Here is a 24525-nt window from a genome sequence, read left to right on the forward strand (position 1 = left end):
AGCATTCTGGGAGACAACTCTTATGGACTTCCTGTCTGTCTAGGGGGGTTCTCGAATACTTGCTGGTTACAGACTGGAGGGGAGGAGGGAATGAAGAGGAGACTAGGCCAAGGCCTGCTTCAAGTTTGACAATCTCATCCATCTCATATAGATAAACACAAACCAAGATGGTATTTCTTCATAAAGAAAAAGTATTCACCCAAGAAGCAGGCGGGAGATGTGAGTGAAGGGAGGCAAAAAACCGACCAGCCAGGTCATCTGCAGCCTTTGCAAAGCAGTCTTTAGTCTGATCGACGGTTGGTGGGAGCCTTTTGAGCAAAAGGTAAGAAAAATCTTTTTTGCATGAAGTTTATACAGCAGAAGAATAGCCTGCTGCTTCCCTTTCAAGCCAAGGGGCCACTTACTGGTTCCTGCAGTCGCCAGTGCACGAGAAGACTCCTAGCTGGAGTGGGTGGGGGAGGAGAGGCAGAAGCCAGGAAGGCAAGAAGTCAAGAGCAGCCAGCTCTTTTTGAGGAAGGAAGAATGCTTTTGCCTGCCACAGCGATCTCACCAGTAACCTTGGAAGCCCCTCTAGAAATGTTCAGTTTGCAAAACACTTTGATCTGTTTTCTTTTTCATTTATTTAGTGAACTTGTATTCCGCCCTTTGTCATAACAGGCACACAACATAAATTAGACAACAAAAACGCAACAAGTCAAATTTAAAACAATACAATAAAACCAAAACAGCAGATAAAACAAAATAAGGTGCATCACCGGCAGAAAGGGCACATTTCACAAAGTACAGTTTTTGGCCCAAGAAGAAATGATGGTGTTCAAATCAGATGCAGCACCTCAACAAGGCTATATAAAGCAGGATGTCACGACAAGGGAGGCCGACTGATGGAATAGTTGGTGGAATAGGACGCCCGCTGCCTCAACCAAAAGCCCGGCAGAACAGGGCCTATGAAATGGCAGTGGCTCACAAAAATAATAGCCCTTTTAACTGTCCTTTCCCTGCCTTTTTTGCAAAAGTAGGCCAGACATCTCCTGTATCCATTCACGCAGCTTCTTTATTTTCCATTTTGAAGCAAGAACTTTATTTTCCATTTTGAAGCAGCTCTACCCCGGGCTTGGTGTCAGGGGTGTGGCCTAATATGCAAATGAGTTCCTGCTGGGCCTTTTTAAAAAACCAAAAAAGGCCCCGTGTGATACAATGGTGACATCAGGGGTGTGGCCTAATATGCAAACAGCTCCTACTGGGCTTTTTCTATAACAAAAGCCGTGCTTACACACATATATGGCTTTCAGCGTGGTAACCCATGGAGAGGGGGGGTGAAAAAAGCTGAGTGGTATGGGGTACCTGCTGGCTAGCAAAGCACCCCAGAATGGCCAAAATGCTAGTTTGGAGAATAAGACCATGAGGGAGCTGAGAGAAGGAACCACAGAGACCAGAAGAAGCAATGCTGCTATTTGCCAGAAAGAGATGGTCCCTCTTGAGGCAGGAAGAGCAGTGTGAGTCTGAGAGAAAATGCCTTGAGGGTGATAGCAGCAAACAAGCAGGTTGGAGGGCCGCACAGAAAGAGCTCGGGGGCTGCACCCGGCCCGTGGGCCACAGGTTGGGGACTCCTAGAGAATCATAGAATACTTTTAATTGGTGCAGTGAGAAATGCGCAAACAGTCGAATACAGGTTTTCTGTAGTCCTGAGCGTTTACATTTGTCTTGGCCAGGATATAACCCAGCAGCATCTCTGCACTCCTCTGACAGTTTCCTTGATTGAGAAATGCACTCGTTTCCACATCCACTGTTCCCACCACCTGTGCGAAGAGCCAGTGTCCTCTTTTGACACTAAAATCAACAACGAAGATGACGAGGTGCCTCCAGAGACTGAAAGAGAGGTTCAACCTTGCTTCTCTTCAGAGATTGCTGATGTCCTGACCTGTCTCTGAGAACCAGAGGTTGATGCTGAACCTGGCAAACCTGGGGAGCTACACTGGAAACTGTTGAATATTGTATTAGCTACATTGGCTATGCCTAGATTTCTTGTTTTTACCTTCCACAGTCAAATACTTTAAATACCTTTACACTTTAATAAAACCACTATTTTTTAACCTGGTGTGGTTTCTTCTCTCCTGTAGCCTCAAAAGCTAAATCCAGTAGACTTGACCACCTGTCTCGGGTGTTGAACTCATTTGTTATCAGATATGACATAAATGAGACCTTGTTGGCTTTTGCCATGTCGGGCCAGGGCATGTGTGTACCTATTTAAGATTAGTAAAATGAATACCCAGCTTGCTGGGGGGAAAGTGTAGATGACTGCGGAAGGCAATGGCAAACTACCCCGTAAAAAGTCTGCTGTGAAAACGTGAAAGCAACATCACCTCAGAGTCGAAAACGACTGGTGCTTGCACAAGGGACTACTTTTACCTTTTTAGCAAAAATATAAACTTTATAAAGGACACAGAAACACAACTAAAGATTTTTTTTAAAAGTAACTTAAAACATTAGCACTTGTAGCTCTTAAAGGTGTTTTCTTTGTATCCTTCCCATGGGATCCAGGGAACTGTGCAAAGGAAGCTCTGGCTCTTTCCGTCCTTCCCCAGAAGGCCAGAATGGGGAGGAGCCTCGGGCAATAGAAGGGAGGGAGGTAGCTCTGCTATGCAATTGAGAGAGCCTGGCCAAGCAAGCTCTCCATCTCCCCTTTCTTCCCAAGGGAGGAGCCTCAGACAATGGAGAAAATAGAGGCTTTACTCTGTGCAACTGAGCAGGCCTTGCAAAGCAAGCTGATATACAGAAGGAAGCATGAGAGACGGAGAAGGAAGCAGATGACAGCCAGTGGCTCGGGGGGCTGATAGGAGCCCTCGGAGGACCTGATTCAGCCCCCGGGCTGCATGTTTGACCTAACTGGTAATCCTAACCTAACTGGTAACATCTTAGTTTGGGAACTCAGACTACGTCCAGTTAGCACAGCTTTGCTGTTAATTACTGGAGAAGCTCAGAGGCTTGCTTCTTCACTCTGATGCTGGGGGGAAATAGTCAAGAAGAGGCTGGTGGCAGATACCATTTTAGACTGGAGTGAGAACTATTCTCCTTCCAGTAGTTTGGTAATTTGTTTTGCCTTGATGCAAGGTTTCTTCTCGTCCCTATTTTGGGGTAAGGGGAAATGGTGATAATGCTGAGGAGAGGAAAGATACAAATTATTTTTCAAGTGGATCTTGGTTAAAAAAATAGAGCAAGTTTAGAAATGAAACATTCACAAACCACTGCAGTAATCCAGTCAAGATTAAAAATGTATTCACAGGCAAACAAAGTGGATTCATTTAAAGTTACTACATTTTCAAGTTAATAAATAACAAGAATTGAAATGCTTCTAGAAGTGATTTTTGGTCAGAGGTTGTAAATTTGTGCCGGACAATCTGTTGATCTCCTGGAGAATTTGTGCTTCTCTTTCGTACATCTGAAAAGAGAGAGTGACGAGGCAGTGAACACGCACCAATCCTGCCAAGTGTCACAGCAATATCCTGAGGGCAAAATCTTAAATGACTCACCATCTTAAGAGTGGACTGAACTATATTTATGCAATGATTTCTTTTAACAATTAAAAAAAAATGTTCAAAAAGCAGGGAAGGGACTTGCCTGTTGCCACTCTTCTTTTGTGTTGTGTTTGTATCCAAGTAAGTGGCATAAGCCATGCGCAACAGTCACCTACATAAGAGAGGGAGAGAAGTATTTCGGGATGCATCATTCCAAATGGATTAGTACAGGGTGTCAAACATGCGGCCCATGGGCTGAATCAGGACCCCAAGCAACTTACTGTCATCTTCCTTCTCCCTCTCTTTTGTTTCCTTCCACATAACAGCTTGCTTTGCAAGGCTTGCACAATCACACAGGAGCTTCAGAGCAGAACCTCTGTTTTTTCCATTGACTTGAGGCTCCTGCCTTGTGGAGGAAGGGGGGAAATAAGCTTGTTTTGCCAGGCTCTCTCAATCGCACAGCAGAGCTACTGAGCCAAGCCTCTCTTCCTTCTATCGGAAAGAAAGAGCCAGAGCTTCCTTTGCCCAGTTCCCTAGATTCCATGGGAGAAATACCAAGAAAGCACTTTTAAGACGGAGTGCTAATGCTTTAAGGATGTTTTAAGTGTGGTTTTTAAAAAAGTCTTCCACTGTGTTTGTATAAACTTTATAAAGTTTATATTTCTGCAACCTAATCTTAAATAGATACACCCATGGCCCTGCCTGACAAGCTCTCATTTGTGTCAGATTTGGCCCTCATAGCAAATGAGTTCGACACCCCTGGATGAGTAGATCACAGCCAGAGTTAGGAGCCTCAGTTCTCAACAGCCATGCTGAAAACTGCAGAGATGAAGCTGCTATAAACTGCTATCCTAGACATGTTTATGTGGAAATAGGTCCTACTGAATTTAGTGGGGCTTGCCTCCCAGTAGCGAGTATAGGACTGCAGTCCAGTCGTGATTTCTCAGTGCTCAAGGGAGATTCCACAGTCTATTTTAGCATTTTTCTTAGGCCTCTTGCAAACAATTTTGGCATAAGCAATGGTGCTGAAGATCAGCACAGTTTAGAATCGCCAGACCGCTATGCAAGGACATTGGTGTGCCAAGAATTAAGAAAACAAAGACAGTTCAGTTCCTCTGACTCCACTGTTGGGGTGGGACGGTGGCTCAGTGGTAGAGCATCTGCTTGGGAAGCAGAAGGTCCCAGGTTCAATCCCCGGCATCTCCAAAAAAGGGTCCAGGCAAATAGGTGTGAAAAACCTCAGCTTGAGACCCTGGAGAGCCGCTGCTAGTCTGAGAAGACAATACTGACTTTGATGGACCGAGGGTCTGATTCAGTATAAGGCAGCTTCGTATGTTCATATGATACCTTGCTGCTTGCTCTATCACCTTTCCACTCCACACTCTCCACTCAAGACTTTACCCCTTCCTTCAATAAAGAAACTGCCCTCTCTGCCACTCCATTTTCTTCATTCACCTCTCCATCTTCCTGCATTTCCTCAGTCCTTTATTTCCACTTTCCTTTTCATCCCATTGGAGGAATCCTATTGATTTTCTTACTGCCCAAACCCAAGAGACTCTGTTTTGTCTTCCTCCTCAACTGCCACCTTTGAGATTGCAGGAGGGTTAGCTACGTTAAGTCTGTCAGCAACATAAAATACCCAGAGCAGAAATTATCGAGATGTGCCGGCTGCAGCGGGATGATTATATCTGAAACATTTATATTCCATGTTGCTGCAATAGCATTCAAAGCACCTAAACAAAATTAACAATGAATACGAAGACTGAAAAAATAAATTTGTTTTTAATTTGGGGCCTTTTTTGGCTGCCAAGCGGCAAATGGCTGGCGGCAGGTCCATAGCATTTTCAAGGCAAAAGGTGTTGAGAGGTGGTTTGCCATTGCCTGCCTCTGCATAGCAACCCCAGATGCCCTTGGTGGTCTCTCACCCAGGTACTAACCAGAGTTGATCTTGCTTAGTTTCCAAGAACTAGCTAGCCTGGGCTGTCCCGGTCAGGGCGTAGGGTTGCCAAGTTCCGTTCAAGAAATATCTGGGGACTTTGGGGGTGGAGCCAGGAGACATTGGGGTGGAGCCAGGAGCAAGGTTGTGACAAGCGTAACTGAACTCCAAAAGGAGTTCTGGCCATCACATTCCAAGTGACCTTTTAAATGCCTTCCCTCCATTGGAAATAATGAAGGAAACGGGCACCTTTGGGGGCTCACAGAATTGGACCCCCTTGGCCAATCTTTTTGAAACTTGGAGAGTATTTTGGGGAGAGGCACCAGATGCTATGCTGAAAATATGGTGCTTCTACTTCAAAAAACAGCCCCCCCCCTCAGCCCCTGATACCTGTGGATCAATTCTCCATTATACCCTATGGGAACCGGTCTCCATAGGGAATAATAGAGTGCCCAGCAGACGTTTCCTCCCCCCGCTTTCTGATGACCCTGAAGCGGGGGGAGGGCCTCCAAACGGGGGAATCCCTTGCCCCCACCTGGGGACTGGTAACCCTATCAGGGCATTTGGGCTCAAATGACAACTATGTTGCTGCCAAGGAGGCATCCTTGGATGAGGGCATTAGAAAGGCAGAGTGCCACCATGGTGGGGGAGGGGGGGGCTGGTCTGTGATTGCTGCCTGCCTAACTTCTGATGGCAGAAAGATGTGGGACAGTGCCCCCAAAGATTGGAGAAAATAAACATGCATTTACCGTGAGAATACTGCTGTAATCTTCCTTATTCTCCTCGCATTGCTGATAGATATATTCTACTCCCAGAAAAATGTCTCCCAAATTCAATTCGTCTCGGCAGTGAGCCTCTGGCAGCTTTCCGGGTATCAGATTCTATGAGATAAACAAGTCCCAAACCCCAATCCACAAATGAATGCTTTAGAAAATTTGGATATATACACAATGTATTTGCAAAGTTTCTTTTTAAAAAAACATTGTTTATTAAAAATTGTTGATCCCGCTGTGTTATTCTGTGAGTCACCCAGATTTTCACTTACTCTCTCAACCTAACCTACCTGACGAGGTTGTCTGTATAGAAGAAGATAGTGGATTTATATTCCGCCCTATACTCTGAATCTCAGAGCGGTTGCAATCTCCTTTACCTCCCCCCCCCCACAACAGACTGAGGTAGGTGGGACTGAGAGAGTTCTTGTAGCAGCTGCCTTTTCAAGGACAACTCCTACAAGAACTATGGCTGACCCCAGGCCATTCCAGCAGCTGCAAGTGGAGGAGTGGGGAATCAAACCCGGTTCTCCCAGATAAGAGTCCACGCACTTAACCACTACACCAAACTGGCTGTCTCCAATCTGGATTATTCCTGTCTCCATTTTGTTCTCACACTGCTCTGACAGGAAGGGTGGGATAAAAAAAAAAAATAGATCAACAAGGCCCTATTGCTACATCCATTCAGACAATTATCATGAGCTTTAAGGCCTTGAGCAGTCTGGGACCAACATATCTACGGGACCATCTCCTCTGGTAGGTCCCTGGAAAAGGCTTGTGCGCCACTGATAATGCTCTAGTGATTTCTGGCCCTAGGGAGATCTGGCTGCCCTCAACCAGGGCCAGGGCTTTTTTGGTCCTGGCCCTGACCCCGACCTGGTGGAACTCTCTGCCAGATGACCTCAGGGACCTTATGCAATTCCGCAGGGCCTGTAAGGTAGAGATGAGGTGGTGGGCTCTCATTCCTTGTAGATTTTTAAACAGAGGCTAGATGGCCATCTGAAAACAATGAAGATCCTGTGAATTTAGGGGGAGGCATTTGTGAATTTCCTGCATTATGCAGGGGGTTGGACTAGATGGCCCTGGAGGTCCCTTCCAACTCTATGATTCTATGTATCTGCCAGGCTTTTGGCTGTGGGCAGCAAAGGTTTATTATTGGCTGGGACCTCCCATTTCTCTTCCACCCCTGATGCTTTGTGAGATTCCTCCTCCCCAACAGGATGCCCTGACAGTCCAGGATATAGACAAACCTACAGGGCCCTGTTATTATAATTTTAATATAATTTTAATTAATTAATTTAATTAATTTATATACAGTGTTTTAATATATGCTGTACATCAGCCTGACATGAGCTGGGATAGGGCAATTAATCAAGCCTAACAACCACCACAGAAATAAAAAATGACAAAGGAGAAATATCTTTACCTCATGAAAAGGGAATGATAACACATCTGTGGGGGCGTTCTTGGATCTGTAGGTTCTGTTGAGTCGCTGAATGTGGTGGTTACTGATACAGATGACGGCAAGATCAAATTGCTGCACACCCAAAACGTGACGGATCTGGTCTACTCTCTTGCGAAGCAGAGCTCTCCTGACAGGGACGGCTCTCTGCAGATTGCGTATGACGAGGCTCATCTCGTTAAAAAGCGAAGACTATGCAGCGGTTGGCAAAATGCTAGTTTTTCTGAAAGGCCCACCATTAGACGCACCAGGCATCGGTCAGCAGCTAGAACAGCAGAGTCCAGATTTTAGCAAAGCTAGTTTTGAGTAAGACAAAAAATGTTTTTGCAGATCTCCTTTCCCTTTGCACAGGGCTGCCAAGTTCCTTGAGATTTAGACAGTGAGACTCAGGTTGGAGCCTGGGAACCCAAGAGGAAGGGCAGAGCTTGGCAGAGAAAGGGCAGAGCCCAGCGGCCGTTGTATGAGCAGACCCCAGATGGGACTCGAACCCACAATCCCTGACATATTTATGAGAAAATTTCACTGATTGGTTTCAGTATTAATGACTTGGTCCTGCATTCAGAGGGCAAGCTTTCATTCTGATAAAGCAAAGACTTATTGAGATTCCAGAACTGAAAAGTCTTGCCTCTAGCCGTTATTCCCCAGCATATTGGGAGATTTCCTTTGGCACTATCTTTGCTGTATACTTATCTTGTCTGACCAATCCTCACCTCCATAGGGCGTTCACATTGGCTTGTTTTAATGTAATGGTGTTATATGGGAAATTTAAGAAAATTCCATATTTAGATAGGCTGTGCCCATGTAGGATGAATGAGATAGAGGATAATCACCATGTTCTTCTGCATTGTAAATTCTATGACGATCTTCGTGCTGTATCTTTAAAGCCCTTTTTGCAACCTTTGGGGGGTCAATCTGAGGACCATAAGATCTTTTCACTATTAGCCTCAAACAAAGGTGAAGCCATTGAATCTGTGGCAAAATGCTTTCACTATGCTCCCGGGAGAAGATGTTCTTTTTGACCACTGACTCTATTGTTATCTATATGGTGTTGTCTTGTTATGCCAATAAAGGCTCTTCTTCGTGGTCTCTGTGCAGTCCCACACATGGGTTTTCCCGTCAGGACGAACCCTACCTCGGAGATTTTAAAAGCTAGCCTAGGCGTTATTTTTGGCGCGCGCTCCCTTCCGTCCTGGGGAGCAGGCATCCACTGCGCATGCCTGGAACGGGAGGGAGGCGCCCCACCCACCCAGTTTCTTTCCAACCGTCGCCCGGGATAGTCTTACCTCGCTGCGCTCCTCTTTTACCTCAGAACCTAGCCTTCGTTCTTCCCCGTTTTTTCTTCTTCTATTCCACATTATTATTCCATCTTCCTTCTTATATCTTTTAAAATATATATATATATATATATATATATATATATATATATATATATATATATATATATCTCCCTACTTTTTACCTCAGACCTCCCTTCCCCTACCCCCCCCCCCGGGCGTATGGAAGGAAGGGACAGTAAAATAACCTTTAAAAGGTGTTCGCGTTGTAGGGCGAAAATCCCTACATCAGACGGACATTCACTTTGTCTATTTTGCCTGGGAGAAACCCATAAAGTGGACGCCTGTGCGCATTGCCTTCAATTCGGCAAACAGGCGCGGAAAAACAGGGCCGCTAGACTAAGAAGTCATCTTATGGAGTCTGTGCTTCACCCTGAGATGTCGCAATCCTCTACCGCAAGTAAGTCGCCTCCCCTTCTGACTCCCCAAGGGGACGGCGCAAGGTCGGCAGCTTCAGTGGCCATTGTTCCCAGCAAGCATAAGCCCGGCGATGCCGCGAAAACCGGCGACGGCGCGAAAACGTCAGAACAAACGGCCGCGCCTATTAAAATGAAAAGTGGGAAGCACACCAAGAAACACAAGCACTCCGATCCGAAGGGCCCGAGGGATTCGAGAAAAACTACCGACCCGAAGGACCCGAGAAAACCTACCGACCCGAAGGACTCGAGAAAACCTACCGACCCGAACAAATCTTCGGAACAGCAGAAAGCCCACGAGCCCGACAGACAATGTGATCCGTCCACACCCGGATCCAATACCCAAGGATCGGCCACGCCGCCTCCGGAATCACCACAACAGCAGACGGAAGAAGTTATCCCGATTCCGTCCCGATCCCCTTCATTGCAAGGATCCATACAAGACCCTTCGCTGGAGAAGATCCGAGACCCGCTGCAGTGGACACAACAACACATCAACCCCAGATCGTTTCGTGATATGTCGAATCCCATCCAATATAGACAACACGACGCTCATCGGTACTTTGATACTCATCGGTTCCCAGCCAGATCTCCAAGCATCGAGAGACATCGGTACCATCATACGCGTTTCCCAGAAAGATCCCCTAGCAGGGGGAGGGACCGCTACCGCTACAACCCGAGATCTCGGTCTCCATCCATGTCCCCGAGAAGACGCTACTACACTTCGAGGTCTCCATCAATGGATTCCCATCAATGTTGCGGTTACCACCACTCTCGGTACCGTGCCGATTACCACAGGGACCAATCCAAGGAAGCAACTCCCGTTCAACGGAGTAAGCACCCAACGAAACAGCCATCCCCGACTCTTTCCACTTCGACTTCTAAGCCTAAGAACACGAGTCCAACTAGACCGGACCCACAGGCACCCGTACCTGACAACTCTGATGCCGAATCCGAAGCACAATCATCGGAGTCGATGCAATCGATGTCCTCTCCTGGATCCCCAGCTTCAGATATTGCGAAGCCTGCAGATTTGTCACCATCCGACGGAGCCAAGACATATCTGGACTTGGTTGCAAACATGGCTTCTGCTCTTAATGTTAAGCTTACATCAGACGCGCCCAAGGTCACGGATGTGGTTCACGATTTGGTCCATTCAGACCTACCAGCTGGTTCCTTTCTGCCGATGCTTCCAGTACACCTAGATGCCATTAAAGAAGCCTGGGACAAGCCGGCATCTATCCCCCCCACTTCAAAACGAATCGAATCCCTATACAAAATTCAAGCTACGGAGTCAAAGTTTCTATTCAGTCACCCGGCTCCGAATTCAATGATAGTTCACTCTTCCTCCAAATCGAAGCAGACCTGTCATCCCGTACCCCCAGAGAAGGAGGGCAGGAAATTGGACACTCTGGGAAGGAAGATGTATTCCATCTCTACAGCAAACGCCAAAATCAATAATTATTTGGCATACTTTGCTGCTTACTCCCACAATCTATCCTCCCAGTTAAGCACACTTGTCTCTGCCCTGCCAGAACCTTCTCAAAAGCAGGCATGCACATTACTACAAGAGCTCAATAGAGTCTCCAAACAGCAAATAAATACCATTCGTCACTCAGTGGGATGCACCTCCAAGGCGATGGCTGCCTCAATTGCCTTGAGAAGACACGCCTGGCTTCGCTCCTCCTCCCTACAACCCGATATTAAATTTAAAATCGAGGATCTCCCTTTTGATGGCCAAGGCCTTTTTAATGCCACGACAGACGACATACTCACCACAGTCGACGACAGCCGCAAACGGGCAAAAAGACTTGGTGTGATTCAACAACAGCAGCAGGGCTACAAATCCAGACCATGGAAGCCAATGCCATTCAAACGCTCCAGGTCTCCTCGACAATCGGAATACTGGAAGCGTAAGGCTCCTCCATCTAAGCAGCCTTTCAACCAAAGGCAGCAAAGACCGCAACCACCTAAGAAGACTGCAACTTCATCCAAGCAGTCTCTTTGACTTTCCACCTCTAGTACTCCACCACACTTCCAGACTCCTACCGTTCTACGAAAACTGGAAGTTAATTACCACAGACAAATGGGTCCTGAATATCATCTTAAGAGGCTATTCAATAGAGTTTCATTCACCCCCTGCGAAACATCACTTTGTTGCAACCCCTCCATCCCCTCCCCTCCAAAAAGAGCTCATCACCTTAATGGCCAAGGCGGCCATAGAACCTGTCTCAGATCAGTACCATCGGACGGGCTTCTATTCCCGGTATTTTCTAGTTCCCAAAAGGGATGGAGGTCAGCGCCCGATTTTGGACCTCAGGGCTCTCAACAAGTTCATCCACCACAAAAAATTCAGGATGGTTACCCTTCAATCCATCCTGCCCCTAATCCCTCAGAATGCTTGGATGGCGCTGGTAGATTTACAGGATGCCTATTTCCACCTAACAATTCATCAATGCCACAGAAATTTCCTGAGATTTGCCGTGGGAAACAGCCATTATCAGTTTCGAGCGCTTCCGTTCGGACTCTCCACAGCACCCAGGACTTTTACAAAGTGTATGGCTGTGGTCGCTGCATCCCTCAGACAGCGCGGAATTGCAACTTACCCATACATAGACGATTGGCTCCTTGTAGGAGTTTCAAAGTCACAACTGGAAAAAGACATTGCTATAACCCTTACACTCTTAGCAGACCTGGGTCTCCAAGTCAACCAGCAAAAATCGAATCTAATCCCCTCTCAAGACATTCAGTTCATAGGGGCTCGCCTCTGCACCACGGACCACAAGGCTTACCTCCCAACAGACAGGATAGCCTCTATTCATACACTAGCCACAGAAATAATGCAACAGCCCAGACAAACAGCTTTCATCATTCAACGCATGTTAGGACTCATGGCAGCGACAACGGCGGTCTTACCACATGCAAGACTCCGTATGAGACCCCTACAAATCTGGTTTGTCCGTGCATTTCGTCCCCAACACCAATCTCAACAAACCCTCCTAACCGTCCCAAACAACATCCTTCTCTCTCTGGGATGGTGGACAGTACGAGATCATCTGCTAATAGGCATGCCATTCTTAAGGCCAAGTCCGTCAGCGGTAGTCACAACAGATGCATCAAGGTGGGGCTGGGGAGCCCATCTGAACACCCTCTCAGTCCAGGGGCAATGGACAGCATACGAACAGTCGCTCCACATCAATTGCCTGGAGCTCCTAGCCGTACACAGAGCCCTCAAATCATTCCTGCCATCTCTTCACGGCCACCACGTTCAAATAGCTTCAGACAACGTGGCGATGGTATTTTATATAAACAGGCAAGGAGGGACTGCATCTACCCGCCTTTGCAAGAGAGCAATGCATCTCTGGCACTGGAGTATCGCACATCAGATCCATCTCACCGCAGTACATCTCCCCGGTGCCCAGAACACACAAGCGGACACACTAAGCAGGTATCTCGTCAACGACCACGAGTGGTCACTCCACAGGCCGTACCTCCTACCAGTATTCCAGAAATTCGGAACACCGTTAATAGATGTGTTTGCTGCACCAGACAATGCACAATGTGCTCTCTTTTTTATGAGAGGTCCGCCCTCACCACAATCTGCAGGGGATGCCTTCATCCAGAAATGGACAGGTCCGCTGCATTTTCTCTTCCCACCTTTTCCACTGATAACACGATCAATACAGAAAATTCAACTGGACAATACAAATTGCATTCTAGTCACACCGTGGTGGCCGCGCCAACCATGGTTCACAACGCTCCTTTTCCTATCGGACAATACTTACCATCACTTCCCCCGGGCCAAGAACCTCCTCTCACAACAGAACAGCAAGGTTCTTCATCACGACCCGGACAGACTTCGCTTGACGGCTTGGAGGATACTTTCTCAGAATTCCCTGAGGGAGTGAGAAATGTCCTATTAAATGCGCGAAAACCATCAACGAGAAAATCATATTCCATGAAATGGAAAAGATTTTCCATCTACGCAACCAAGCATAACTTCAAACCTCTATCTGCTTCTATGCCTCAAATCTTGGCCTATACATTGTCATTATCGGAAAAGGGGCTAACTTATTCGTCTTTAAAGGTGCACTTGGCAGCGATCTCAGCTTTTCACCCTCACATACAGGGCCGATCTGTGTTTTCACACCCCGCTGCAAAATCCTTCTTGAAAGGAATCTTACACTTGCATCCACCATCACGACAACTGTACCCCAGCTGGAGTTTATCGTTAGTATTAAGTCAGCTAATGAAACCACCCTTCGAACCCATGGCTTCAATACCGCTGCATTTTCTCTCGTGGAAAACGGCGCTGCTAGTCGCACTCACCTCCGCTAAAAGAGCCAGTGATATTTGTGCGTTTAGAGCAGACACACCTTACACCATTTTTCATCATGATAGGGTAGTGCTACGACCAGATCCTACCTTCTTACCTAAGGTAGTCTCCACGTTTCACTTGCACAGGATCACAACTTTACCTGCTTTCTTCCAACGTCCTACAGATAAGGGCCAAGAAGCCCTACACTGCCTAGATGTTAGAAGGGCACTCGCTTATTACATAGATAGGACAGCATCATTCAGAAAGGACTCCAGACTTTTTGTGGCCTATGGACGCCACAATAAGGGACAAAAGATATCTACGCAGAGACTTTCGAAATGGTTGGTTGCTGCTATAACGCTGTGTTACAGACTCGCAAAGCAGCCGGTTCCAACTGCATTACGAGCTCACTCCACAAGAGCTTTGTCAACATCATCTGCCTTTGCCAGAGGGGTCTCCATGGAAGACGTCTGTGCTGCCGCCGCCTGGTCTTCCACCTCGACCTTTGCTATGCACTACGCTCTGGACGTTCGTGCTAGGCAAGATGCCTCCTTTGGACAGGCAGTACTCCGCTCTATCTTCGACTAAAGATACGGCCTGGGTCAGGTAAGTACCAACTTACCTTGGAGTCCAATACTTGTTTGACTGATTTGCATTAACATTGCATTAATTTTTTTCTCCTACTCTAGTGCCAGCACCCACCGCCGTGCAGTTCAGCTTATCAGTCACCCATGTGTGGGACTGCACAGAGACCACGAAGAAGATAAACAGGTTACTCACCTGTAATTGATGATCTTCGGGTGGTCATCTGTGCAGTCACACACGCCCGCCCAACCATCCCCGCTGCTGGCTACTGGTCCTCTACAACCGCTCATCTACTATGTCAGCGGCGGGGAAAGAAACTGGGTGGGTGGGGCGCCTCCCTCCCGTTCCAGGCATGCGCAGTGGATGCCTGCTCCCCAGGACGGAAGGGAGCGCGCGCCAAAAATAACGCCTAGGCTAGCTTTTAAAATCTCCGAGGTAGGGTTCGTCCTGACGGGAAAACCCATGTGTGTGACTGCACAGATGACCACCCGAAGATCATCAATTACAGGTGAGTAACCTGTTTTTTTGTGATGATGATGCATGAGCTGATAACAGCAGCTAGTGAGCTGAAGGGCAGAGGGTGGGGCTTCTAGGATGGAATCCAAGTCCCATGGTTGACCTCAGGGCTTTTTTGTAGAAAAAGCCCAGCAGGGACTCATTTGCATATTGGGCCACACCCCTGATATCACCATTGTTTCACACAGGGCTTTTTTTTTGTAGAAAAAGCCCAGCAGGGACTCATTTGCATATTAGGCCACACCCCATGACACCAAGCCAGCCTGAACTGCATTCCTGTGCGTTCCTACTCAAAAAAAGCCCTGGTTGACCTTGAGGTCCCCAATGTGGTGCCTACTAATACCTTTCCCGGTTTTTGTTCAGCATTCTTGCAGCAGTCATTTTGTAGCCACACCCACCAACCTGTGTCAGAATTCCAAAGCTGCCTGCAGGCTCAGAAAAGACTGAGGACCCCTGGTTTAGCTCACTGATGTCTTTATGCAGCACTTTGCCAAGATTGTTCAAGATAGGCTACTTGGTGCTCTCAAACAGAAAATGCTCTGCCCATTCCCAACCGGAGATTAAGCTTGCTTCTCGGGAGCTCTAGGCAAACAAACACCGCAGCTTCCAAGATCAAAGCCATCCATCGGAGGCTTATGCTCCAGTTCCACAGGTATGTCTCCACAGAGTAACAGGGCTACTGCTTGGCCTTCTGAGGGTCAGAAGATCAGGGTGTGCAACCTCTTAGCATCCAACAGGTCAGGAGAAGAGCCAACAATACATACACCATAAACCAATTACTAAGATAAACTTTAAACAATAAAATTAATTTGCAATATAACAAAGCAGTAGACAAGTGCATCTTTAAGACCAACTTAAGTTTTATTCAGAATGTAAGCTTTTGTATTCTCTTAAGCAGACTTCATCAGACAAAACGGGAATGGCAAGCAGCAATTCTTAATACAAGTGGGCAGTGTGGAATCATGGGAATGTTTTTAGCAGATTTGCAATATGATTCTTATAACTAATTAATTAATAGACAAAATTTATTCACAGTGAACATTTACATAAAATGCAGTTCTTGGTCCAATCACAGTACCGTGCTTGTGCCAGTAGTTCATCATTCTTTCTTGGATAGATAGAAGGACGCCTCAGTTCCGCCTCAACGGAGACGCCAGCCTCTGAATCCGTTTCCATGTCCTTCTTCAAGGAGGGGACTATCGGCACTCAGGCCCCTCCTTGAAGGACTTGGAAACGGATTCAAAGGCTGGCGTCTCCATTGAGGTGGAACCCAGGCATCCTTTTAGCCATCCAAATTGTTGAAAGGCTTATGAACTACTGGCAGAAGCACTTTACTGTGTTTGGACCAAGAACTGCACCTTATGTGAATGTTCATTGCGAATAGATCCAGAGAAGTTAGCCATGTTAGTCTGTTGCTGCAAAACAGTACAGAGTCTAGTAGCACCTTTAAAACTAACAAATTTTATTGTAGCATAAGCTTTTGAGAAACACGAGGAGGGCGGGGCGAGAGGAGGGCGGGGCGACGCGGCAAATGGCGGACGCCTGAAGGAGCCGTTCTCTATCGACTGTCCCTTCGCGCTCCCCCCGCTCCTACTTAACACCTCGTTTTCGCCCGGGCATGGGCAGAAGAATCGTCGGAACACACAGGGCAGCCAGAAAGACCTCTAAATCGACGCAGCAAGTACTAACCTTCCCCCCTGCGACCCCTGAAGCTCCCGCTTCCTTGCCTGGGCCTCTTCTCTTGCCGGAGAAAATGGCGTCCGGAGCTTCCCCCGCTCCTGAAGAAACCGCTCCGCTTACCTCCCAGTCATTTCACGCTGCAATGGCCCAACTGCAGGAGACTATCGGGGAAGCAATCTCTAAGGCCACTGCACCCATTTATTCCGAACTCAAAAAAATTAACGAAACTTTAGCTGCTGCCACTCAAACCGCAGATGCAGCCTTCGAAATAGCTACTAAGGCCCAAGAAGCGGTAGAGAGCCTCCAGCACTCGGATTTGTGGGCGCACGAAAATTTTTTATACTTGGATAATAAACTTAGGGCGGCTAACTTGAAACTTCGAGGCCTGCCTGAACAGGCGGAAGAAAACCAGGAGCTTAAAACCTTTATATCGACCTGGCTAGTCTCTGCCCTCCACCTTCAGGATGGTGTCGCCCCTTTGATCGACTCTGCCTACCGCCTTGGCGTCCTCCGTACCAACTCAAAGCTCTTTCCACGAGACATTTTAGTCACGATCCCAGACTCCAGGACCAGGACTACAATTTTCCAAAAAGCTAGATCTGATGAAGGCCTACTCTATCAAGAGAAGAAAATCCTTGTATTGGCTGACCTTTCTCCCGAGACCCTGCAACATAGGAAAGATATGAGACCTATTCTTGACCTGCTTGCTTCACACAAGATTCGCTTCCGCTGGTCTACACCCACCCAAATCTTGGTGGTTCACCAGGGTCTCCGTTTTACTGCTTCTGATTATGCTTCTGAACGTGACCTTCTCAATCACCTCCACATTGATCCGCCTCCAGCCACTGACTTAAACTCGGCTGATGTCCTCCAGTCATCCAACAAGCCACTCTTCTCCCGATCAAGAAGACGACGTTGAACTTGCTTTATGTGGCAAATCAGCCTACTTGTGTGTTCCCATGCCCATGTTACGTCAATTGCAAGTACCATGCCCTGGCGCTACCCATACAATATGAAAGGAACCGGGGGGAGGAAGAACTTTCCCACTCTTAATTTCACCTAGATAGGGCAGTCAAGAGTCTCCTCCTTCTAGCCCTCCCAACCTGATTAGTGTTCCATTAATACAGGCAAAAGTTTATATTCATTGTCCTCTTTCAGAGCCAATGAATAGTCTAGATAGAGTTATGTTTTATGTATTGTTTATGGTTTATTTGTTTAGAAGGGAAAGCCTTTTGGTGGCATTGTCCACGATACTGTCTGTTTACCTTGTTAACTCTAACCACTTTTGGTCAACCTGGTTTATGCGTAATGGTGACCTATGTGTTAAATGGTTCTCTCTTACTGTGCAATGGTATCTGAATTTTCTGCTTCTATTTCAGGAAAAAAATATGAAGCCTGGTTTGTTTCACGTTGTTAATTTTTACGACCTAGCCTCCTACTCCATGCTCTTATTTCCAAGAGCTGTTGGCTCAAGTTTTCGTTTGTCTTCACCTATTTTTATTCTGAACTCAACCAGTCCTACTTTTATGGATACCATTTTCATTTTATTGAAGACATATGTTATCACAATACAATGTTGGTTGTTTGTTACTGACCTAAAGCCCTTATGCTTGTTTTGGGGGGAATTTGCTTTTTGGCCGCTAGGCCTTCCAAGGTTGACTAAGTCTGACACTTTTACACTTCTTGATTGGTTTTTGTTATGTCAGATCTGAAATTAATTTCTCTTAACTGCAGAGGCCTTAATAATGTTATTAAGGCCAAAAGACTTTCCTCCGCACTAACAAAATTACAACCTGACCTTCTTTTTTTACAAGAAACTCATATTAAAAAGTCAAACTTCAATATCCTCCACTCAAAATGGTTCCATACACAATTTCTAGCTCCCGGTTCTTCAAAGTCACGTGGAGTCGCTATTGTGTTATCTAAGAGAACAAGATTTGCCCCTATGGCCCAGGAAATAGATCCCCAGGGAAGATATATTTTCGTTAAAGGTATGCTCAACGGCTCTTTATTTACTTTGGTCTCCCTATATGCTCCCAATGCTGCACAAACTACTTTTATAAAATCTACCCTGCAGAAGCTTGCCCTCTTCCAGGAGGGGGAAGTGGTCATAGGCGGTGATTTCAACCAGATAATTGACCCTATTTGGGACAGATCCTTCAAAACACGCACCCCCACAGCAGCCCCCTCCGCTCCTCTCCAAACTATTTTCCAAAATTATAATTTACATGATATTTGGAGGATTCGCAACCCAGGTGCTAAAGACTATACATACTTTTCTGCTGTCCATAATGTTTTTACAAGAATAGACTACTTCCTTATATCCCCCTCCCTACTAAACCAAATTTCCTACGCCAACATAGGCCTTAGAACTCTCTCAGACCATGCCTGGTTAGAATGTACTCTAAGAGTTGCCCCCCAAGATAAACCTTGTTACAATTGGTCGCTGAATAGATCACTCCTTTTAAATAAAGAATTCTGCACGCAGATTGAAAAAGAGATCAATTTTTATTTTGATAAAAACACTGATTGTGGGGTCTCCCCCAATATGGTCTGGGACGCAATGAAGGCAGTCCTACGGGGTAAATGCATCTCCCTGAATTCGGCCTACAAAAAAAGGAAAACAGAACTCAGTCAACATATACTAGACAACATTAAGCTACTAGAACAGAAACACAAACAGACTTGCTCAAAAAAGATTTACCATAAACTCCTACTTGAACGGAAAAAACTTGAGTTACTTGATACCTCGACCATCAGGAATAATCTCCTTTTTTTGAAACAGAGATATTGGCACAACCACCCCCGTTCATTGAAACTTCTGTCCTGGAAACTCAGAAAAGAAATAGGGGAGCGACATATAAATCTCATTTCAGACTCCACGGGCAATAGACACTCCTCTAATAAGGAAATCATAGAAGTTTTTCACAACTATTTTCAAAAACTATATACCTCAACCAATCCTTCTTCTCTTTCAATAGATCACCTTTTACAAGATCATCCCATTCTTAACCGTTTATCACAAAACCACCAACACTTTTTAGAGTCACCTATCTCCCCGACGGAGGTGCTAGATGCTATCAAATCCTCTAAACCCAACAAAACACCCGGTAAAGATGGTCTGCCTTCAGAATTTTATAAGAAATTTGGTTCTTCCTTAACCCCTCATATTACTTCGATTTGTAATCTAGTGCTAGACACCGGTTTTATGCCCCCTTCTTGGTCTCAAGCCAAAATAATTCTTATACTCAAAAAAGAGAAAGACCCCTCAACCACCAAGTCTTATCGCCCCATTTCTTTACTTAATAATGATTATAAATTATTTACGTCCATTTTAACAGCTAGGCTAAATAAAATTATCGGCTCCTATATTCACATAAACCAATTGGGATTCATCCCCAACCGAGATATTACCGATAACACGAGACAAACTATTAACCTGATCCAATACTGCCACTTTCAGAAATTCGAATCCTGCATTCTAGCCTTGGACATCGAAAAAGCCTTTGACAGGGTGGAGCCGCTTTTTCTCCAGAAGGTCCTACACTACATGGGATTCGGTCCGAAATTCAAGAAGGTTATTAGTTCTCTCTATTTAGATCCTTCTGCTTTCCTACAAATTAATGGCCAACGATCTCCTGAATTTCGACTCGAAAGAGGGACACGTCAGGGCTGCCCCCTCTCCCCAATTCTTTTTGCATTGACCATTGAACCTCTCGCCAACCTAATCCGTCTTTCTTCTGAGATTCCTGGAATTTCCGTTCAAGGCTCCTCATTCAAAATCAGCTTATTTGCTGACGATATAGTTCTATCTATTTCCAATCCACTGCAATCTCTAAATGCTATTTCTATTATCCTGGACAGTTTTGGGACGCTTTCTGGACTCCGGGTTAACCACTCCAAATCTATTCTCTATCCAATCAATGTCCCTCCCAAATTAAGAAATGAAATAAATACTAAATACCCCTTCCACTGGGTTACCGATAACTGGTCATATCTAGGATTAAAAATTCCTTTAAACCTCTCCAATCTATTAAAGACCAATTATACTTCCACCTTCTCAGATATTTCCACCAATCTGAAACAATGGGACAAATTGCAACTGTCCTGGATGGAAAGAATCCATACCATCAAATCCTTTATCTTCCCACGTCTACTATACTTATTCCGGGCTCTCCCTATTGAATTACCTCAAAAACTGCTAAACTCCTGGCAACAAACTCTGTCCGCCTTTATCTGGAAATACAAAAAAGCCAGAATCAAACTATCAACAATTTGCCGCTCTAGAGCTAAAGGCGGTCTGGCGGTCCCGGATATTACTCGCTATTACAAAGTTGCCATTCTCTCCCATATGATCAGGATTTTATATCAACATCCTTCCCCTCCACCTTGGTCCCTTCTTGAAGAGGCCCATTTCACTCCCCTCAAATACTATGAGCTTTTATGGCTCAAAAAGCCAGACCGCCCTTTATGGCACTTTGTGAACCCTTTTATCAGAGCACTTCTTTCGGTTTGGGACTCAGAACGCCCTTTTCTAGCTCCAGGCCTTTCCATTATCTCTTCATTTATGGGCCAAAAATGGTTTCCCCCGGCCCAACTCCCTTCTTCCTTTAAAATTTGGCGTGACTCCTCGAAGGTCTTTCTCTTTAACCTTCTTTCTTCCTCCAAACAAATCTTGCCTAAAGACAAGCTGGATCAAGAACTATCAAACCCATCACCTTGGTTCCAATACTTTCAAATTAGACATCTACTTCAAGACCCTCAATTGAAACTGTCACTTACTCGTCCAACAACTGACTTTGAATACTTAATTCTCCACCTACAGGATTCTGAAAGATCAAAAGGTCTCATTTCACAAATATATCGTACTCTTCTATCCAAACTGGAATCTTCACTTCCTTCCTATACAAATTCATGGCATAAAGACTGTGGGTCCACGCTTTCTTCAGACCAATGGGAGGCCATATGGGAAAGTGAAATTCTACATTCTAACGTTATAAATATATCACAACAAAATTTCAAATTAATAGCCCGCTGGTACCTTACTCCCATTCAACTTTCATATATGATCTCTTCGACCTCCCCCGATTGCTGGAGAGATTGTGGCCTTAAAGCCTCTTATATACATTGTTGGTGGGAGTGCCCTAAATTAAGACCCTTCTGGTCTTCAATTTGTTCTCATCTTTCAACCTTACTGGACACTATAATTCCTGAAGACCCTACGATAATATTTCTCAATCACTGGCCTGGTTCCAAATTGTCATCTTCCAAAAGATCCCTATTGGCCAAGCTCCTTACGGCCGCAAAAGCTACGGTAGCTCAATCCTGGAAAAACCCCTACTGCCCATCTCTTGACACCTGGCTCCTAAAGGTCTGGGACCATGTCGCTATGGATAAGATCCAGGCATCACTTGATACTACTGACCCTTATCAAGCCTATTCTAAATACATAGCGACATGGCTTCCTATCCTGGAAAAAATTGATACAGACCCATTCTATATCAACTCTCATGCCAAAAGTAAACTTTATAAAGACTTCTTGTGGCTATAACCTTTCTTATAACACCATATTTCGATTTGGTATATCCCTTCTCTTTTCTTTTCTTATTTATTTTTAGATATATGGTTTTTGTTGGTTAAATTTCTTTTGTAGTATTTGTTTGGTTAAATTCATCAAGCTATGTACATGTCTTATATTTCCTCATGTTATGATTGTTAAAATTATTTTTCAATAAACCATTTATTAATCTGAAAAAAAATAAAAAATAAAAAATAAAATGGAGAATGTAAAAAAAAAAAAGAGAGAGAAACACAGCTCTCTTCATAAGATGCATCTGAGAAAGAGACCTGTGTTTCTCAAAAGCTTGTGCTATGATAGAATTTGTTAGACTCAAAGCTACTACCAGATTCTTTTCTATTTCATTGTGAATCAATTTTGTCTATCATTTTGTTATAAGAATCATATTGAAAATTAATTATATTACTGAAAATTTATCGCAGTAATTTGTTCACAGTGTATGTATTTTTGGCTGTTCTACTTTGGATTCAGTGAATCTCTTTCTTATATTATCGTTTGCTAGAAGTCAGGAGAAGATCTGAGATGTACCTCAGGAGAAGAGCCTTATGGATTTGCACATACATACATATGTATTCACAAAGCATAGCAAAAGCATTACCCAAGCCAAACAGCACGCAACCCACTCTCCATCCTGACCACCCCCACATGAGATTCCATCCCTTCTGTTGGAGGCCCTGCAGTGTAAACAGATATACAAGGCTTGACAACATCTTAATTAAAATGTGTGCTTCGTCTAAATTGATTTTACGTATCCCACAAACAATAACAATAATGAAGGATGACTATTTGTTTACTTGGAAAATTTCTGCAGGGAGCTTGCCCTGGCTTTGAGTATTCAGAAGCAGGGCACAAGAGGGCATAAAAACGTTCAACACTCACACTCCACTATGAACAACACAATGCAAACAAACAGTAAAAAAGAAACCCAGAGGCTTTCTCAAGGATTCCTATTGTTGTACCAACTTCAGGCAATACTTGACCGTAGGGCTGCCAATCCCCAGATGTGGGCAGGGGGTTCCTCAGATTGGAGGCCCTCCCCCCGCTTTAGGGTCATCAGAAAGCGGGGGAGGGAATGTCTGCTGGGCATTCCATTATTCTCTATGGAGACCGATTCCCATAGAGTATAATGAAGAATTGATCTGGGGGGCTGTTTTTTAGATAGAGGCACCAAATTTTCAGCATAGCATCCGGTGCCTCTCCCCAAAACAACCTCCAAGTTTCAAAAGCCCCAAAAGAAGGTGCCTCATCCTTCATTATTTCCAATGGCGGGAAGGTATTTAAAAGGTCCCTTTAAATGTGATGGCCAGAACTCCCTTTGGAGTTCAATCATGCGTGTCATAGGGTATAATGGAGATTTGATCTGCGGGTATCTGGGGCTCTGGGGAAGCTGTTTTTTAGGTAGTGGCACCTAATTTTCAGCATAGCATCTAGTGCCTCTCCCCAAAATATCTTTCAAGTTTCAAAAGGATTGGACCAGGCGATTCAATTCTATAAGCTCCCAAAGAAGGTGCCCTTATCCTTCATTATTTCCAATGGAGGGAAGGTGTTTAAAAGGTGTGCAAGTGTTTCTATGGAGAAACCATAGCCTTGCACTTAGGGCTGCCAATCCCCAGGTAGGGCCAGGGGATCTTCCAGTTTGGAGGCCCTTCCCCGGCTTCAGAGTCATCAGAAAGCAGAGGGAGGGGGAGGGAAATGTCTGCTGGGCACTCCATTATTCCCTATGGAGACCGATTCCCATAGGGTATAATGGAGAATTGATCCACAGGTATCTGGGGCTCTGGGCCCCCCGTTTTTTTAGTTAGAGGTACCGAATTTTCAGCATAGCATCCAGTGCCTCTCCCCAAAATACCCTCCAAGTTTCAAAAGGACTAGACCAGGGGATCCAATGATTTGAACCCCCAAAGAAGGTGCCCCTATCCTTCATTATTTCCAATGGAGGGAAGGCATTTAAAAGGTGTCCGTTCCCTTTAAATGTGATGGCCAGAATTCCCTTTGGAGTTCAATCGTGCTTGTCACAACCTTGTTCCTGGCTCCGCCCCCAATGTCTCCTGGCTCCACCGCCAAAGTCCCCAGATATTTCTTGAATTGGACTGGGCAACTCTACTTGACGGGGTATGACAAGCTGAGAAAGGTATCTCGTTCTACAGGAATGATCCGAATACCTCGGGCTGCTAAGATCCAAAGGCCAGGCGGCGAAGCGGGCGCGTCTCGCAGTCAGGCCATCCCTTTCCTATGTGCTGAGGGCGGAAGAGCGACTCCCACAAGCGGTTTTGAAGCCAACCGGAAGTCGAAGCAGGAAGCTTTCCCATCTCACTATCGAGATGCCATAGAGATGACAACGGAGCCCGTGGAGGTGTTCCGTTTGTGTGGGAAACTTCGACCGCACGCCTCTCTAGCCTGCCTCTTCATCTCTATGGT

General features: G+C 45.5%; 1 protein-coding gene across 4 annotated transcripts; it reads right to left on the bottom strand.

Moving 5' to 3' along the window:
• Nucleotides 1-3253: 3253 nt before the first annotated feature.
• On the bottom strand, nucleotides 3254-24498 carry YBEY (ybeY metalloendoribonuclease). Of its 4 annotated transcripts, none has more exons than XM_060232032.1 (6): nucleotides 24270-24498; nucleotides 22706-22781; nucleotides 7645-7945; nucleotides 6198-6329; nucleotides 3616-3684; nucleotides 3254-3436 (listed from the first exon to the last, which is right to left on the bottom strand). In XM_060232032.1, the coding sequence occupies exons 3-6, from the start codon at nucleotides 7852-7854 to the stop codon at nucleotides 3350-3352; spliced, it is 498 nt and encodes a 165-aa protein (XP_060088015.1). In that variant the 5' UTR covers nucleotides 7855-7945; nucleotides 22706-22781; nucleotides 24270-24498; the 3' UTR covers nucleotides 3254-3349. The 4 variants fall into 4 exon arrangements, with proteins under 4 accessions (XP_060088015.1, XP_060088034.1, XP_060088024.1 ...); XM_060232051.1 differs by having other exon boundaries at nucleotides 22636-22781; nucleotides 24270-24414; XM_060232041.1 differs by lacking the exon at nucleotides 22706-22781 and having other exon boundaries at nucleotides 24270-24444.
• Nucleotides 24499-24525: the final 27 nt, after the last annotated feature.

Source organism: Heteronotia binoei, chromosome 1, assembly GCF_032191835.1.
Source record: "Heteronotia binoei isolate CCM8104 ecotype False Entrance Well chromosome 1, APGP_CSIRO_Hbin_v1, whole genome shotgun sequence".
In the NCBI taxonomy this organism is placed as follows: Eukaryota; Metazoa; Chordata; class Lepidosauria; order Squamata; family Gekkonidae; genus Heteronotia; species Heteronotia binoei.

What these genes read in the sequence shown, in the direction of transcription:
- YBEY (XM_060232032.1), bottom strand. Translation starts at nt 7,854, where the DNA reads ATGAGCCTCGTCATACGCAATCTGCAGAGAGCCGTCCCTGTCAGGAGA. An exon ending in TATCATTCCCTTTTCATGAG is followed by an intron (nt 6,330 to 7,644) that starts GTAAAGATATTT and finishes TTTATCTCATAG; the next exon opens with AATCTGATACCCGGAAAGCT. An exon ending in ATTACAGCAGTATTCTCACG is followed by an intron (nt 3,685 to 6,197) that starts GTAAATGCATGT and finishes TCTCTTATGTAG; the next exon opens with GTGACTGTTGCGCATGGCTT.